General features: G+C 40.7%; 1 protein-coding gene across 2 annotated transcripts in view; it reads right to left on the bottom strand.

Annotated features, from left to right (window-relative positions):
* Nucleotides 1–18,715, bottom strand: part of ATP9B (ATPase, class II, type 9B) — a 290,892-nt gene that overhangs the window by 131,225 nt on the left and 140,952 nt on the right. For both annotated transcript variants that reach the window (XM_011934361.1, XM_011934362.1), the window contains exon 11: nucleotides 16,225–16,301. In XM_011934361.1, coding sequence (XP_011789751.1) covers nucleotides 16,225–16,301 — 77 coding nt within the window. The remainder of the gene's footprint in view (nucleotides 1–16,224; nucleotides 16,302–18,715) is intronic.

Below are 18,715 nucleotides of genomic sequence, written 5' to 3'. Positions count from 1 at the left end.
CATTTATTAAATAGGGAATCCTTTCCCCATTTCTTGTTTTTGTCAGGTTTGTCAAAGATCAGAATCTCAGTTTTTTAATGGGTCTGTGCCCCTGCACTCTACCCTTCACAAGTGGGATATCCCACACTATCCCACACCATTAGCTGAGACAGGAAGACTAGAAGGCGCTGGAGTGAAAGAATTCCTTCCCCCAGGTGGGACAGACCTGGTAAGGTCTTCTCTCCTGAGCAACGACCCTCTGTACAGGGCACACACTACTTGTTCTTCCAGACCCAGAACGGGAGCGTTCTTGGAGCTTCCCTTTGAACTGGTAAGATTCCTGCAGGTAAAGTTCACCCCGAAGCCCCAAAAATGCAGCCCCCAAGTGTCTCCCTACGACGCTAGACGACATCCACCCTTCACCACCAAGCTGCTTTGCACTCCACTGGCCTGATTCGCTCCAGTCTGCACCCCTCTTAGGGAAACATCAACTTCTGATACTCTGGCGTGGGGGGAGCGGGGAGTGCAGGGGCTGCCTCAAGCCCTCTAAGCCTGCAGACACCATGCAGCAGCCTAGGTCTGTGGCTCACCTCTCCAGCTACCCATCTCCCAGAGTCATCTTGTTTCCACATCTCACTTGGGCATCCCGTGAAGAGAGGCAAGAGCCCCACACCCACATCAACCTTTCTTGCTTCTCCAATTCCTCTTCCTCTCTTTCCCAACACAGGCTATGATGGGAAGTCTACAAAGAGGAGTTAGGACTGTGCTCACTCTTTCTTTCCTACTGTTTAGACTTTAAGCTCTATCTTGATTCCTTTAAGATATGGCCTCCTGAATCTAAACAGTACTCTTTCAAACCAAAATGTTCACTTGTGGTCAGGAGCAGTGGCTCACGCCTGTAATCCCAGGACTTTGCGGGGTCAAGGTAGGCTGATCGCTTGAGGTCAAGAGTTTGGGAGCCTGGCCAACATGGCAAAACCCCATCTCTGATACAAATACAAAAATTTAGCCTAGTGTGGTGGCGCACACCTGTAGTCCCAGCTACTAGGGAAGCTGAGGCAGGAGAATCGCTTGAAGCCAGGAGGCGGAGGTTGCAGCGAACTGAGATCACGCCACTGCACTCCGGCCCAGGTAACAGAGTGAGACTCCATCTCAGAAAAAAAATAAAATAAAATAAAATTTAAAAAAGCTCAGTGTAAAAAAATTTCACTAGGTTTCTGGGGAACAGGTGGTGTTTGGTTACATAGTAAATTCTTTAATGGTGCTGAGATTTCGGTGCACCCATCACCAGAGCAGTGTACACTGTATCCAATGTGTAGTCTTTTATCCTTCACCTCCCTCCCACCCTTTCCCCCAAGTCCCCAAAGTACACTGTATCATTCTTATGCCTTTGCATATTCATAGCTTAGTTCCCACTTATGGGTGAGAACATATGACGTTTGCTTTTCTATTCTTGAGTTACTTCACTTAGAATAATGGTCTCCAATTCCATCCAGGTTGTTGCAAATGCCATTATTTTGCTCCTTTTTATGGCTGAGCAGTATTCCATGGTGTGTGTGTGTGTATATATATGTGTGTGTGTGTGTCTGTATAGTATATTTGCTTTATCCACTCGTTGATTGATGGGCATTTGAGCTGGTTTCATATTTCTGCAATTGTGAATTGTGCTGCTATAAACATGTGTGTGCAAGTGCCTTTTTTGTACAATGATTTCTTTTCCCCTGGGTAGATACCCAGTAGTGGTATTGCTGGATCAAATGGTAGCTCTACTTTTAGTTCTTTAAGGAATCTCCACACTGTTTTCCATAGTGGCTGTACTAGTTTCCATTCCCACCAGCAGTGTAGAAGTGTTCCCTGTTCACCACATCCACGTCAGCATCTACTAGTTTTTGATGATGGCCATTCTTGCAGGAGTAAGATGGTACTGCCCTGTGGCTTTGATTTGCATTTCCCTGATCATTCGTGATGCTGAGCATTGTTTCATACATTCGCTGGCCATCTGTGGATCTTCTTTTGAGAACTGCCCATTCATGTCCTTAGCCCACTTTTTCATGGGATTGTTTGGTTTTTTTCTTGATGACTTGTGTTCCTTGTAGATTCTGAATATTAGTCTTTTGTCAGATGTATAGGTTGTGAAGATTTTCTCCCACTCTGTGGGCTGTCTGTTTGCTGATTATTTCTTTTGCTGTCCAGAAGCTTTTTAGTTTATGTCACATCTGTTTATCTTTGTCTTTGTTGCATTTGCTTTTGGGTTCTTGGTCATGAAGTCTTTGCCTAAGCCAATGTCTAGAAGGTAACCTCCAATGTTACTTTCTAGAATTTTTATGGCTTCAAGTCTTAGATTTAAGTCTTCGATCCATCTTGAGTTCATTTTTGTATAAAGTGAGAGATGAGGCTTCTACATGTGGCTTGCCAATTATCCCAGCACCATTCGTTGAATAGGGTGTCCTCTATCCACTTTATGTTTTTGTTTGCTTTGTTGGATATCAGTTGACTGTAAGTATTTGGCTTTATTTCTGGTTTCTCTATTCTGTTCCATTGGTCTATATGCCTGTTTTTATCCAGTACCATGCAATTTGTTCTTTTTGCTTAGTCTTGCTTTGGCTATGCGAGCTCTTTTTCGGTTCCATATGAATTTTAGGATTGTTTTTTCCAGTTCTGTGAAGAATAATGGTGGTATTTTCATGAGAATTGTACTGCATTTGTAGATTACTTTTGGCAGCATGGTCATCTTCATAATATTGATTCTACCCATCCATGAGCATAGGATGTGTTTCTATTTGTTTGTGTCGTCTATGATTTCTTTCAGCAGTGTTTTGTAGTTTTCCTTGTAGAGGTCTCTCACCTCCTTGGTTAAGTATATTCCTAAGTATTACTTTTTTTTTTTTTTGCAGCTTTTATAAAAGGGGTTGAGTTTGTGATTTGATTCTCAGCTTGGTCACTGTTTGGTGTATAGCAGGGCTACTGATTTGTGTACATTAATTTTGTATCCTGAAACTTTGCTGAATTCATTTACTAGTTCTAGGAGCTTTTTGGATGAGTCTTTAGGGTTTTCTAGTCATACGATCATGTCATCAGCAAACAGCGACAGTTTGGCTTCCTCTTTACCAATCTAGATGTGCTTTATTTTCTTCTCTTGTCTGATTGCTGTGGTTAGGACTTCCAGCCAAGGAAACCTCCACTTTATTACAGAAAACTAATATTATGATATTAATAGTAATTTTTAAAATATTCTTTGAACTACTTACATCATTTTAAGTGGGAAAATAATTAAACTACACTTTATTCAGTCTTAGCACTTACACAAAGGTCTTTCCTGACATATCTATAAATTTCATTTTATAAAAAGTAGATTCAGATATTGAGTTCCTTTTTTCCTTTAATGCACTAAAACTTAATTTTAAGACAAAAACAGGACATGTCGTGACAACCTAGCATGTCAAACATCCTTAAAATGATTCAAAGTGTATATTAAACGAAATTATGCAAATACAAGTAACACAGATACTTTAAAATGTCCAAGAATTCATTTAATTTTGTTTCGGCTTATTAGCATCCATAAATTATCTTTAATATTGTTATGGTTTTTTTATCCAGAAAGCTAAGGTTTAAGAATGTAATTTGAAAGAGAAATGATTACTGATTAAAGAATGCAAGGAAACTTGCCAATCTGGTTTTCTTCTTGCATCTAGAAACATGCAGCAGTAACCTGATATGTCTGTGAAGACGGCAGTGCGCCCACGCCTCCGGAAACACACCCATCTGCCTCTCTCCAAAGGACGGGGAAACGCCTCATCTGAGACTGAAATTAAGCCTGTGAAGCAGTCATTTTTCTTTATATTGTTTGGAATTAAAAACATATTAAATGGATCCATTATGAAAGCTCTGCTCTCTATACTGTGTGTTTCGGACCATGTCTGTGTCTTAAGGCCATGAAACAAGTTTTGTAATTGTAATAACAAAACAAATTATTGACTTTAACTTAAGAAAACTGTTGCCTGAATGACTGAATATTCAACCAAAACAGATCCATCCCTCAATTGTATCATATGCAAGCTGCTCATTTCCACAGGTTAATGAACCTTATCTGGTAGTGTTATATTTGGTTGGCTTTCTATTTCTGATTTTACATCTTTATTTTGTAGGGGTGGGAGAGTGCCCATGGTGCAGTTTTAGTAATTACATAATTCTATGTAACATGCTAGTGTGAGTTATCGACAGTACTGTACTGAAAAAAATGTTATATTTCACATCAGCACCAACAGTAACATTAAGAGAAATCTGGTTATACAACTTAGAAGTCATAAGTGTGAATTGTAGTCGAGCTGCTACTTTTTTTTTTTTTTTTTTTTTGAGACAGGGTCTTGTACCATCACCCAGGCTGGAGTGTAGTGGCATGATCTCAGCTCACTGCAGCCTCAACCTCCGGCTGAAGATCAAATGACCCTCCTACCTCAGCCTCCCAGGTGGTTTGTACCACAGGCGTGCCCTACCACGCCCACCTAAGTTTTTTATTTTTAGTAGAGACAGGGTTTCACCATGTTGCCCACACTGGTCTCAAATTCCTGGCCTCAACTGATCTGCTTGCCTCGACTTCCCAAAGTGCTGAGATTACAGGCGAACCATGCCTGGCCAGCTTCTTTAATCTGTTCATTAACTTTGAGGTTACTTAATTTAGAAAATTAATTTTTAAAAGCCAAAAATAGTATATCTGATACCAGAACAGCAAGTCACACCTTCAGTAAATCATTATTTATTATTTACTATGTACAAAACATAGGGAAAGAGACAGAAGACAGAAGACAAATGTATCTATGACTTCCCACTTCTGATTATAATCTCTTTAAAGACTATGTTTATTTCTAATCCCCAACCAATGACAGATGCAACAGGCAGTCGCCTTCAACAGGGATTATTTTGTTTACTGAATAACAGATTTAGAAAGGAAGGTAGTGCATCCTTCAGCGATGTTTTCCCTTGGCTTCACAGTAATGGGAGTTTGGTACAGCGGAGGTTGAGGAGACGGAAGTCCATGTAAAGAATGTTGTGTCAGCCCCTGTATTTATCCAGTATTTTCTATGGAAAGATAAAGGTTCTCTCACAGTGAATTCTGTCTGTTCTATGGGCACAGGAGTCTGGTACAACAGATGTGCAAAAAATTCTGCTCATCAAGCAAAATTTATCACTAGAGGAGAATTTGAAATATTCTGATGATAATTTCTCTTAAATCAATTGAAGCCAAATACTATTCCATACTCATCTAAAAGGCTATTTTTGGGGCTAATGATTTAAGTGGCTCTAATATGTCCTGCATTGATTCAATGATGAATTTATGTGTTCAGTTAATCAGCACTTACCAAATGCCTAACGTTTTTGTCTTATCACATTATGAGCTTTGGCTAATGTATACAAAGTGAACAAATATGAGATTTTAACCCTCAAGAAAGGAAACCATTTTTAAAAACAAGAGAATAGGCACTTCAATGTGTTGCTGTCTTGCTTTCTCAACACAGTGCACACACATGCCTGGGCAGAGCAGTTAAAACTTCCTGAGAAGGCACAGAGCCAGGTACTGGGCTGGAGCCCATGTGCAGTGAGGAAGGAGAACAGTCAGGGAGTCTGGGATGAGATGCTGAGGGATGTAAAGAGGGTCACTGGCTGGTAAGGCAAGGGATTGCTCAAATCAGTAAATACAGTCAGTGTAATAATAAACTGGTTTCTCACTGTCAGGGAAGGAGTTACAATGTGGAAACAAAAAAATAGAAGAAACCCCTGGATTCATCATCCATCCACCCATCCACTTATATACTTGTCTACCCATCTACCCACTCACTCACTCACTCACCCACCCACCCATCCATCCGATTCACCCACTCACCCACCCACCCATACCTATTCACCCACCCGTCCACCCATCCATTCAGTCATCAATCCATCCACTCATCCAGCCATTAACACACACACACGGCCTGACTGTTCACTGCAAGGACTTGGAAACAGCCTATCGCAGTGCACATGAGCAAGACCAGCTCCCAGAACCTGACTTCTAAACAGCGTGTTTTGCTAAAAGGAACCCAGAGCCAAGCCCAGGGCTGGAGCAGAGAAAGTACAAGATGAGTCTGGAACATCTGTCTGTGGAAGTAGGAACAAAAAATACTAAAAAATGATGGGTTCATGATAATACGACAGAGAAGCCAGCTTAAAGGGCTTGCAAACGCCAGAAAGGGGACAATGTAAAGGTCAATCAAGGATAGTAATAGGTTATAACCCAATGAAAAAAGAGAAAACCACAAGTCACAATATGACAATGCAAGAAGTGCCTAGTATATGGTGCCTGACGCAGAGCGGGTGTTCAGTCAGTGACTAGTACACAGGGCCCGACGCAGAGCGGGCGTTCGGTCAGTCCCTAGTACACAGGGCCCGACGCAGAGCGGGCGTTTGGTCAGTGACTAGTATACAGGGCCTGACACAGAGTGGGCGTTCGGTCAGTCCCTAGTACACAGGGCCCGACGCAGAGCAGGTGTTCAGTCAGTCCGTAGTACACAGGGCCCGACGCAGAGCGGGTGTTCTGTCAGTGACTAGTATATAGGGCCTGACACATAGCGGATGTTCAATGTGCACTCCTTTCATAGCCTTCTACAGTCTCTACACTACCAGAGCATTTATCCTGTAGAGCACTGCAAAGTTTCCATTTTTATTAAAGATAGGTCCACCTCCCCCACACAAACTGTGCATTATTTTCATGCGAGTCCTCTTTAAATCCTCTTCTGGCTTCTTGTGTAGGCTGTCCCCCATCTACTGTGGGTGAGCAGCATGGGACAGAAGAAGGGGTAAGGCCCAGCTCCTGCCGCCAGGGCAGGTGAAGTCTCATGGAAGAGCAGGCACGTAAGCAAACCGTTATCATGGCTTGACTCATGTGTTCACCATTGTTCACTAAGCATGGACCCTGTGCAGGGCACCAGAATACCAAGGTAAACAGAGTCCTCAAAGTCAAGAAGCCAACATTTCAGTGGAAGAGGCGACATCTACCTGCACATTTTGTTACATCTCTCCTAAGAGCTGAGACAGAAAGGCAGGATGCGCTGTGGTGGTCACGGATGGGGGACGAGTCTTTGTGGCCAAGCACCGAGAGTGCAGAAGACAGCAGTCTGAGAAAAACACATGAGGAGCAAAGCAACCGTGGAACACAATGAAGATGCTGGGGCTCGCCACAGAGCAATGGAGATCTTTTGAACAGTTTTAGCCAAAGAACGAACCATATCAAACCTACATTTCATAAACACGACTCAGGCTGTGACATGCAAAACACGACGGAGGGAGAAGGGGGAGAGGGCAGCAGAGCGGCCGCCATCACTATCTGGGTGAGAAATGACAGGAGCTTGAACTCTGCACTATGGACTCTGAATGAGGCTGCCAGAAAGGAGGGAAGCTGAAGAGCTGGAGAAGCCCTTGCAGAATTCATGCTGCCACAGGAGGAGGCAGTGATGACAGTGGAGGGGCGGAGGACAGAAAGATGTCCTAGGAACAAAGAGTCACTCAGACACTGAAGACAGTGGCCACCCTATGACTGTGGGACGGAACGGTCACTCAGACACTGAAGGCAGATAATTTAGCTGTACTGCTTAGAAATGATGAGATACTGTCAAATATAGTTCTTATTTAATATGCAACAAATAATCAGAACTTTATGTAAAGCTAAGTCCTGTGATACAAATCAATTACTTCAAACAATAAAAATGCTTGTGTTTTTTATTTGGAGCACCTGTTTTCTAATTAAATTCATATTTGAAAGGAATTTAGGGACAAAATCTAAGTTTTCTAGTTTAGATATCTGCTATACATTCTGATAGGGCATTATGCCCCAGATGCTACCAGTAGGACTGTTTTTCCAACACGTAGCATTTTGTTTCTTTACTGCTTTCCTGGAATTGTAAGTTTACGTTCACACTACAGATGAAGAACTACAACTTCTAACTGTGAGCAGCTGTCACATCTAAGTGTGCCGGCTACGCAAGTGAAGGCTGTGCTAATGTACCCCGAAGAGCCACTCTGGGTCTAGTCTAGAAGCTATGGAATTAGGTCATGGTGGGTTTGTTTTCTAGTTCATCTTTTCCTGATGAAGAAATGAAACACTATGATTCGTGAATATTAACAACAGTTATCAAAAAAAAAAAGCATTCCAAGAGTCTTTTTATCTCTGTTGATTTACTGCAATACTACTAATATATTCTACAACATGTAGCTCTTTGGTGAAGCACATGGGCACATTTTAAAATAAGTATTTAAACTCTAAAATATTTTATTACAAGAAGGCAACTGTTAGAAAAATTAAGGGATTCTATGATTGTATGCAACTACAAGATAAAATTATTTTATTGTAATACTTTAATATAAATCAATATAACTTTTAAAATATTAATAAATTATCCTTTTTAAAACAAGAAAGCTAGTGTCCAAAACTGCTTTGATATTTCAAGTAGCAAAGTACACCAAAGCTGGCTCTATTTTGTTCTATGATCTCAAAATGTCTCAACAAGTATTCAGATAACAAGCACCAGCTCTAATTCACATAATGGCTCATGTCACCTCTCTCTGCCAGTGAGACATCTGAAAGCATCTTTTTATCAGAAACACAAGTCAATATACCCAAGGGATTACAATAACTGCTTGAAGCAATTTGTATTATCATTTCATCCTTGATGTTCTTGCTCTGAGTAACTGATTATTATGAATGGCATGAAAATGGCAACCTGTCACAATTGATTTTTCCTTAACCTCCACAAGAATTTTTCTCCCTTAAATGTAATCAAGTCTCTTATCATTAAATATGTCTGAGGCTAGCTTTTATAAATGAGTCCATTACTCAAGTTGTAGTCCTTGTAATTTGAACTTTCACCAAATACTACTGTAATAGTAATTGATTAGTAATAAAAATTTTTGTGTAGTCTTAAAATTTTCAAACTTTGAGTAGACTCCATCTTCTTTTAAATCTCTCTGTCATAAGCACTAGGATGCAGGAAAATATTCTAATCCTCACCTTTAAGAATTCCTTTTAATCTCAGAATTTTCCTCTATCTATCAAAACAGAAGGATTTATTTTTACCTTCATGTCTGGATAAAACATGTTGCATTTTTCAAAAGTCCAGGGAGGAGAACCAGGAAGTTGTGTCCTCAGGTCCCATTCCAGGGGATGGGACCAATACAGACAGCTGTGCTGCTGACCTTGCCTACGTGCGGCCACCCTCTTCACCCAGACTGTGGTGACAACCAGGCGTCACAGAAATAAGAAGGGAGTTCAGGCAGCAGCCAAAGTGTCTTTTTATTTTTATTTTTTTGAGATGGAGTCTTACTCTGTCACCCAGGCTAGAGTGCAGCGGTGTGGTCTCGGCTCACTGCAACCTCCACCTCCTGTGCTAAGGTGATCCTCCCACCTCAGTCTCCTGGGTAGCTGGGATTACAGGTATATGCCACCACGCCTGGCTAACTTTTGTATTTTTTGTAGAGAGGGGGTTTTGCCATGTTGCCCAGGCTGGCCTCGAACTCCTGGGCTCAAGTGATCTGCCTGCCTTGGGCTCCAAAGTGCTAGGATTACAGGCACGAGCCACTGCGCCCAGCCTGATAGTTTTTAAAGTACTAACACACACTGTTCCTCAAGGAACCTGCAGCTGAGATGGGGCAAGTCCTCCTTATCAGCTGAATCTGTGGAAGCAGATAGCTGCGGGAGGCTGGCACTCTTCCCAGACGGAGCTGAGAACGCTCCTTCATGTCCTGCAGGAGGACATGAAGCCTCTGCTGGGGCTGGGATGACTCTAGGGGAGTCAGTAGTAAAGGTGGTGAGGGCCCATCAGAGGCTTAAGACCAACAGGAAGCGCCAGGGCTCTCTGTGTTGCTGTCTCTGCAGATGCACTGGGACTTGCACATGGTAACAACAGGTACCAAGGACTCAAGGCCTGGTCTCAGGCACGCAGTCTTACGGGCTTTACACCCTCTGCTAGAGTCAGGGAACAGCAACACACTGGAAAATGTCTACTCGCTTAACCATTCTATGTAGCAGGGATTATGTGGATGATTTTTAAGGCAATTATATCCCAGGAACTTCCTAGTCTAGGCCACACCTACAGTGGAAGGCAACAGGAGAGGACGCTGCAGGTGCTGAGGAAAAAGCACCGCAAGAGGCCCAAAGGCCGAAGAGAGCGAGTCAGAGGTAGCAGGGCCCAGCAAGAGGGCACGACACCCTACAGCTCCCGCCGAAAAGAAAAGAGAAGAAAAGGGCACTCTCTTCTTTCTTACTGCTCTAGCACAGAATAAATAAGATAAATAATAAATGTGGTATTCATTAAACTGAATTTATACAAAAGATCTACAAGCAATAGTGTAAGATTTGTCTCCCTAGAAGATCAATTACTGGATAAACCTAGAAAATGTGAAATAATGCTCAATTTGCCTTGACATACAATCTACAATAGTGGCTAGATTTTTTTTTAAATTAATTTATTATTATTTTTTAACGAGACAGGGTCTCATTCTGTTGCCCAGGCTGGAGTGCAGTGGTGCAATCATGGCTCAGTGCAGCCTCAAACTCCTGGGTTCAGGCGATCTACCCACCTCAGCCTCCAGAGTAGCTGGTACTACAGGCACATGCTACCACGCCCACATAATCTTTGTATTTTTTGGTAGAGACGAGTTTCGCCATGTTGCCCAGGCTGGTCTCAAACTCCTGGGCTCAAGCAATCTGGCCGCCTTAGCCTCCCTAAATGTTAAGACTATAGGCATGAGCCACTGCACCTGGCAGAAAATATCTGTAAGAAGGAAAGGAAGCTCTCCAAAGTATTACACAAAAGCTTATAATTTTAGATAATCCAGTGTCTGTAACAATCTCCAAACCTCCAACAACTCATTTTCATCACTGTACTCCAAATCTTACCACCACCAACTACTCTGCTTCCAAAACTCCTTGTCCATAAGGAGCCCTCTCACCTGCCATCCACCATCACGACTAGCTGTCCCTGCCTTCTCTGCTGACACATCCACCTGCAAACCTCTGGACCAGCCCAGCAGCCTATCTCTGCTTCTGCACTGGGGCTCCTGAACATCAGACCCAGAACAGCCATACCCTGGTTACTGGCAACATTTTAAATTCCAGATTCCCAACAACAGCGGGGTCCTGCACATTGCCAACAATGTATAAGCCTAAATTGTTAGGCTCTCGTCCTTCTTGATCCCTTCAAGAACTGTCTCAAAGTCTTACCATGCTGCATCAATTTCACTACCTAAAGTGTTGTTACGATTAACTTCTTTCTTATATCAGACTTTACTGAAGCATTTTTTAACCTTAGGAACGTAAAGCAACTTTGTGAATTGTCAAGGTCCTGCTATACACACTGTAATGAAGATAGGAAATAAATATAAAGAGAGAAAAAAGGAGGAAAGAAGAGGGAGGAGAAAGAAAGAGAAGAGGGGAGGGAGACAAAAAGAGTGACATATTGGTTCACTGTAAATATTTTCTACAAATGAAAGAAGTAATGCCATAGTTCCTGTGGTGGCCATATAATACTATATGATTTTCTTTTCAGTAATCTTATCCTCTTATGTTTAAATTACTACTGGATGCCCACTATACTTACTCTTCCATAGAATTAATATTTTTATTTATAAGACCCTCTATTCTTTTACTAAAAACGTTAACAGTTTTGTGACAAGGATTTTTCTCACCAGGAAAAAAATACAACAAAATCAATACAATCCTTTCCTTACAGTCTAATCAGTTCACTTCTCGTCACCACAGGTGCCAACACAAGTTTGGGCTGCCTGCTCAATACGCTCAGAATTTCCTCTCCCTCGCCCCGGACCTGGCTCCCTCAACAGAGCACTCTCTCCTTCCCCTGAACTCTTGGAAGAGTTCTCCAGCTGTGACTGCACCTGAGTTCCACCCTAATAAACATACTGTCAGTTTTAATTTTACCAAGATTTCGTTGCTAAAATTACTAACCTCTTTTTCACTTTACACTCCAAATGACCTTCTCTGTCCCCAGCACACTGTTGACTACTAGCCACTCCCTAAAATGCTTTCCTCATTCATTATTCTTTTCCTGGTTTCTCTTCCTCTGCTTATCCCTTAAATATTGGTATTCTTCCGAGTTCTACAAGGTTCCTCTTTTTTGTACATTGAGTAAAAGCCCTGGGAAATCTTGTTCGTGGCGTTGCTGCTCACAAAGTATTTCCAGTTCTCCCTCCTTCTGCACATGAGCTAGAAGTGCAATTCCTGACTCCTTGAACTTGGCCAAGGCCATTTAATTGTTCTGGTCAATGAAACAAGAACGATATTGCTCGCTGGCAAAGCCTTAAGAATCAGTCAGTATGTAATTGGCCACATCAGTATTTTCTTATCCCAGTGGTCATGGAAATGTGTTTCCAAGATGGGCCCTGAGGGACCATGATCAGCAGGAGCTGCCAGCCTGGGCTGGACCCAGAACACAAGGAACACCTGACAAGCAGGAGCTGCCAGCCTGCGCCGGACCCAGAACACGAGGAACACAACGCTGGGGGAGCCACTGTGGAGTGTCAGGCACTTTATTACCACAGCATGACTCAGCCCATCCTGACTGATAACCCCACTACTCATTCAAAAATATGTATTTCCAGCTCAATTTCTCTGCTGACAATGAACTCCAATGTATCAATGTCCCAATATGGCTTCTACTCAGAAAGCTGTCAGAATTGAGTGTTAGAAACATTTTTGCTACCTGAAGAAATCCACCAAAGCTCAGGTAAATGATGAGATGAGATTCCCCTGTACATGTTTACGGTTTTGTTTGCACCAGTCTTCTTTGAAGCCCAAAAGTTTGCTTGTTTACTAAGCAAAAGGAAAACACTGCAATGTCGTCTTCAGAAAATAATGTACCAGCAATAAATAATAATTTCCACCTTCCCGTCTCTGTTCAGAGACCAATGTCACAATTCTTTTCCACTCAACATGTATCAACACCGAGGCTTTCCCTGGATAAATTACATGTTACCTTTTGCCCAGTGTAGCTTGCTCGAAACCTTGTCCTGAATTTTATTCTTGTAAAACTAGCATTTAACACTCAGAACTATTTAAGTCTATATTTCATTTCCCTGTTATGTTATGCCTTAATTGGATGTTTAAACACCAAGTCTAAGGAAAACCTCCTCAGGAGCTTCACTATCAGCAGTGCTTGTCTTGAGACACGTCACGGTTCCACGCCTTGCGATCTCCCCGGCTCTATAACTGGGAACACTCTTCTCCCCGGGAGCTGTCGTGTGGATTCAAGACATAATGTATGTAAAGTTCTAGGAAAGTGCCCACCAGGTGGTCAATGCTCTCCAAGCCAGAGCTAGAACTGCTATCATGAATCCCTAACTGGGAGGGGAGAACTGAGCATGTATTAAGCAACAGGAAGATACCAGTCACTGAAAGAACACTTTTACATCAGGTTGAAAAGCTAACATCGTCAGCAGCAAGAAGTAAATACAATTCTGTAAAAGTCAAAAAACATCCTTTCAATTATGAGGTATATTCTGCCAACACTAAGCAAATTTAGAAGGCTATTTTTTAAGAAAGGAGAAGAGGAAGAGAGGAACACGGAAAAGAAAAGAAGAGGGAGAGAAGGAATGCACACACAGTGGAAACTGGAAGAATTTCTAGGCCATGTGGTAGCTTGACAGTACAGAACCTAGTGGCTTGCACAAACTCGTTACAAAACAACCATTTCTTGACTGGCAGTCGGGGTTGGGTTGAAAAATGATGCCACTGAAAACCATTCATTTTATAGAAAAATAAAAATTTAGGTAACATTTACTGAGAATCTGTCACGTGGCAAGTTCCTTCCTAAGAGCAACGTGTACATGAGCATGACCTTGTTCCCAGCAACCCCACGAGTCCAACCCCACTTCAGAGAGGGGAGGGTGAGGAGGCTGAGTGACACACGAGTGTGCACCAAGACCTGGACACAGACCCAGCAGTGAGGCTCCAGGGCTGCACTCCAAACCGTGCTTGCAAAACTAAGAGGCCGCTCCAACTCAGAACCAAGACCCTGAGTAAAGAGCTTGACGAGCCAAAAATAACAGGTGTATAAGATGGGAAGAAATAATAAAGTGGAGACTGAATTGAGGAAAAAATGACAGAAAATAAGTTGAACTGAAGAAAAAGGTGGGCTAAAAAAGGAGTCACAGTAAAAGGCAGTGTAGCTTTAAAGATTTTAAATTCCTATTTAAAATTAAATTTACCCTCAAATATCATAAATGCAAAAGTAAAAAGATTTAGGAAAAAAAATCCTAGAACTGTACATACATTAGAACATTCTAGTTTTGTGGTTGGGTGTGGTGGCTCACGCCTGTAATCCCAGCACTTTGGCAGGCTGAGGCAGGCAGATCACTTGAGGTCAGGAGTTTGAGACCAGGCTAGCCACCATGGTGAAACTCCATCTCTACTAAAAATATGAAAATTAGCCAGGTGGGCTGGTGCTCATCTGTAACCCCAGCTACTCACAAGGCTGAGGCAGGAGAATCGCTTGAACCCAGGAGGTGGAGGCCTGCAGTGAGCCAAGATCACACCACTGCACTCCAGCCTGGGCGAAAGAGTGAGACTCTATCTCAAAAAAAAAAAAAAGATGTTCTAGTTTTGCTCACAGGAAAGAAATAACATAGCACTTACCAGAAAACACGTATAAATACATATGTGATTCTAACTCGATATATGATTACTTTAATAATTTATTTTTAAATAATTTTAATACTATTGTAGAACTACTGACTTGAATATATTTGAAATGCAAATTAAACTGCAATGCAAGTCTAAAGAGAGAACTTTCCCCATTACCACAATTAGAATTTATACTCAGTAGTAACGCAGCATTTTTCTTTGACTTTAGCAAACATGTTACACACAGATATCTGCAGTTCTGTCAGGTACAGGAGGTGCACACTGGATTTCCCGAATGCACAGCTAAGGGCATTCTCAAGGCAAGCCCCAGTGAAAAAGCAAACAATCAACACAGAAGGCCTCACTCTACTTACTGCTGCAAACGGCCTGGGGCTTTATTGGGTTGGTGGTATGTTACTAATTTTTGAAAAGTTAACCATTTTTAAAATAACATTCACCTGAGAAAATGGAATACATCTTGCCCAAACTTTTTGAGACAGAGTCTCACTCTGTTGCCCGGGCTGAAGTGCAATGGTGCGATCTTGGCTCACTGCAACCACCACCTCCAGAGTCTGAGCCATCCTCCTGCTTCAGCCTCCTGAGCAGTGGGGACTACAGGTGCCCGTCACCATGCCGGGCTAATTTTTGTATTTCTGGTAGAGACAGGGTTTCACCATGTTGGCCAGGCTGGTCTCAAACTTCTGGCCTCAAGTGATTCACCCGTCCCAGCCTCCCAAAGTGCTGTGATTAGAGGCACGAGCCACTGCGCTTGGCCTATCTTTTCAAAGAATTATTTGATTTCCCCTGCGTTGTAATAAGACTTTCAGCAAAAGATAACCTTCACTATTAATTATCCACAGAGTGAGGCATAAATCCATGTGAGGATTTTTTGTTTCGTCTAAATGCACACAAATTACATTTTAAATAAAAATGAGTAAAATCAATACTTGGGAAGAGCTTCTCATTAACTGTACATTAGCACATACTGTGAATTCATCTCATATACGGTATCATGATGATAGCAACTACTGAGGAGTCAGACTTTTTGTTAATGATTTTACACACATGTTGGATGCATAAATAACAATTTCAGAAATATAATCAATTCAGGATATAATCAAGCAGTCTTTAAAACTAATCTTTGGCTTTCAATATGCTTCTTCTGACGTGGAAATAAATAAAACTGGCTTAATACTATAACATCACATTAAATACTATAAAAACATTAATACCGATTCCTTTATTTTAAAATGAACCATCAACATAAAAGAGTGCAAACTGTAAAATAAATAGACTGAAGATAAGAAATTAGCCACAATTAACTGTCAAATTATGGGCAAATTATATATCTAACCATGAAAATTTAAGACACATATAAAACTGATTAGCCAAGCAACGATACTTTTGGAAATTCGCCAGTATGAGAATGTTGTTATATAAATACAGAGAATTCATATGGTAAGTCACCAACATTTTCGAAAGTCTACTTTAAGACAAAAGAATGAGCTTTCAGAACTATGCAGACTTTCTTGCTGGAAGGAAAAACAAGTTCGTTAAAGCAGTTGCTCCTCAATCTAGCCTACCTTATTTTTTGGATTGGATGTGTTCATTACACTTCGAGTCTCTTTTCCAGTATAAATGACAACACCTATTACAGTACCTGCAAAAACATGAAAGTGGTCCTTATACAAATACTTTACAGATGAGTAAAAGATAACACTTTCTAATTAATTGTTTTGATGGAAAGCATTATCACACTATTTGATTTTATATAAATTTATCCAACAGTGTAATTTGGCTAATTCAAGAAAATCTAATCTCAGCTTTAAAAATGGCCTTTGAAAATGTCAAACGATCTGTTAAGCAATACAATACAAATACAAAAACGATCTGTTAAGCAATACCTACGTACAACATTAGGAAATGTACTAACATTCTTTTCACTGACGACAGAGACAATGACAACGGCCTTTCACTACTGTCTACTGAAACGGTGGTTCCATCACCGAAGGTCAATTAAGAGGCTATATTCTTAACTGATCAAACTTGTCCTTTGACCTTCAAATAAAGATGGTACCAGTTGAACCAGTTTCTTTTAATGTATTTCCACTGTAAAGATCAAAGTATTACTAAATATCAGTGACAGTCTTTGCTAATATTTCAAAATGTATACAATTAAAATAGAAATATTATAAAAAACAGTATTTGACTTTGCATTTATAGAAGCTATTACTCTCTTTTATACATGTCAAAAAGATAACAATAATTTTTAAATTCAAGAGAAAAGAATAAAAAAAACCCTTGGTATGACCGATAGACTGCAAAGGCTAAAGGGCACTTAGCTCTAGAATGTCAGTATTAAAAATCACGGAAGTCTCTTTCTGCAACTACAGCTATATATTATTTATATTCCTAATTTTCATCCTTAATTTTTTGTAAATTTTGAAGGTGAGAAACACAATTAAGCTGAGAAAGTACATACACATAATGTGCAATTACCATTACAGAATTAACTATAATAATTACACAAACACTCTTTGATGTCACATTAATTTAACATGTAAAATGTAGAGTGTCATACGACAGGCTCTTTGAAGTAAAGATGATTGATATGAACTCTCGGCTTTTTGTGAACCTTGATATTTAACATATTATACATATTACATAGCTTATACCTTCCTCTCTAGAAAATGTAGGAACGTGGAAGATATGAAGTATTCCCCAGCAGGGATATGTGCAGGGATTATATACATTTCTCTTTTAATTGAGTGCCACTGAGAAAGTGTGAGGCTTCAGTTTGTAAAGTTCATGAAAGGCAAGGCCAGCTCACACCTGGAATACAAGCTCCCCGATGCACAAATGCCATCTTTATTATTATCATCCACACAAACTTCTGAGATTAGATGACTATACTTACTCTGCGGGGAAATATTAAATACATAATAACACAATACTATAAAAAGCTTTCAAAAAGAGATCATAGCATTACTTTACATCAGTGAAGCTAAATATTAAATATCACCTGATCAGTATTTTCTGTTTTGTCAATCTAGTTTAACTAAATCAAACTATAAACATCCCACTAATGTTAAATTATCACAATGATGTAACAAGGCAAACTGCAAAATTAACTTATTTTTTAACATTAACAGAATCAGCAATTCTCAGAGAAGTCTGTGCAAGAATTAATCAAGCTAGAAACCCTTGACCTGAAAGCAGGCTGGCGAGCCAAGCGGACTCTAGAGTGGCCTTACAATGTACAGCACCGAAATTCATGTGATGAAGGACCAGGCATACATTATACATTTTCAACAGAGGTCCTGGCACAACATGTGTATAATCTGTTAAAGTTTGCTAAAGGCTCTCATAAGTATTCTCTCACTTGATTCTCATGAAAAATGAATACTTACTAGAATTAGATTAAATGAATTTTTCTGACTGTCATGCTTTTTAATATCTAACGTATAGTATCAGTGCAGAAATATTTGGAACATTTTCCATTCTCTTTGACAAAGGGTATGTACTTATGAAGTAGAATAGGCTAAAAGATTGAGTAAAACCTGTATACAAGGCAAAAAGAAAGAGAGGAAAGGGGTTAACTGTGGATTGTGAAAATGAGACACGAGAGGGCAACAAAATACGACAAACTCATTTTGTGTCTCAAAAGAGAACGGGAGACTGAGTATGACAAATATAAAATGTCACAAAGATTTCTCAGTAAATGAAATACTTAAACAGGAGAATTCCAAAACTTTAACCCATATTTTCAGTGTAAAATCAAGATCCACCTCCCTCACAATGGGCTCCAACTGGAGAAACTTCTACTTCAGAAAGACCTGAGTTCAGGATCATGTTGGTAGATTAAAACCACAACCACAACAACAAACCAGTTCTTAACAGGACCCTAAAAATGGTGGTGGTCCAGTATTCATCATTAAATCAAAAATTTAACTCCATTTATCCCAAGAAAACATTTAAAAAGATTGGCCGGGCGCGGTGGCTCAAGCCTGTAATCCCAGCACTTTGGGAGGCCGAGACGGGCGGATCACGAGGTCAGGAGATCGAGACCATCCT

The sequence above is a fragment of the Colobus angolensis genome, unplaced genomic scaffold (genome assembly GCF_000951035.1).
Source record: "Colobus angolensis palliatus isolate OR3802 unplaced genomic scaffold, Cang.pa_1.0 Scaffold135, whole genome shotgun sequence".
NCBI lineage: Eukaryota > Metazoa > Chordata > Mammalia > Primates > Cercopithecidae > Colobus > Colobus angolensis.
The sequence above is the reverse complement of the archived record's forward strand: the minus strand, read 5'-3'. Positions and strand labels throughout refer to the sequence as shown.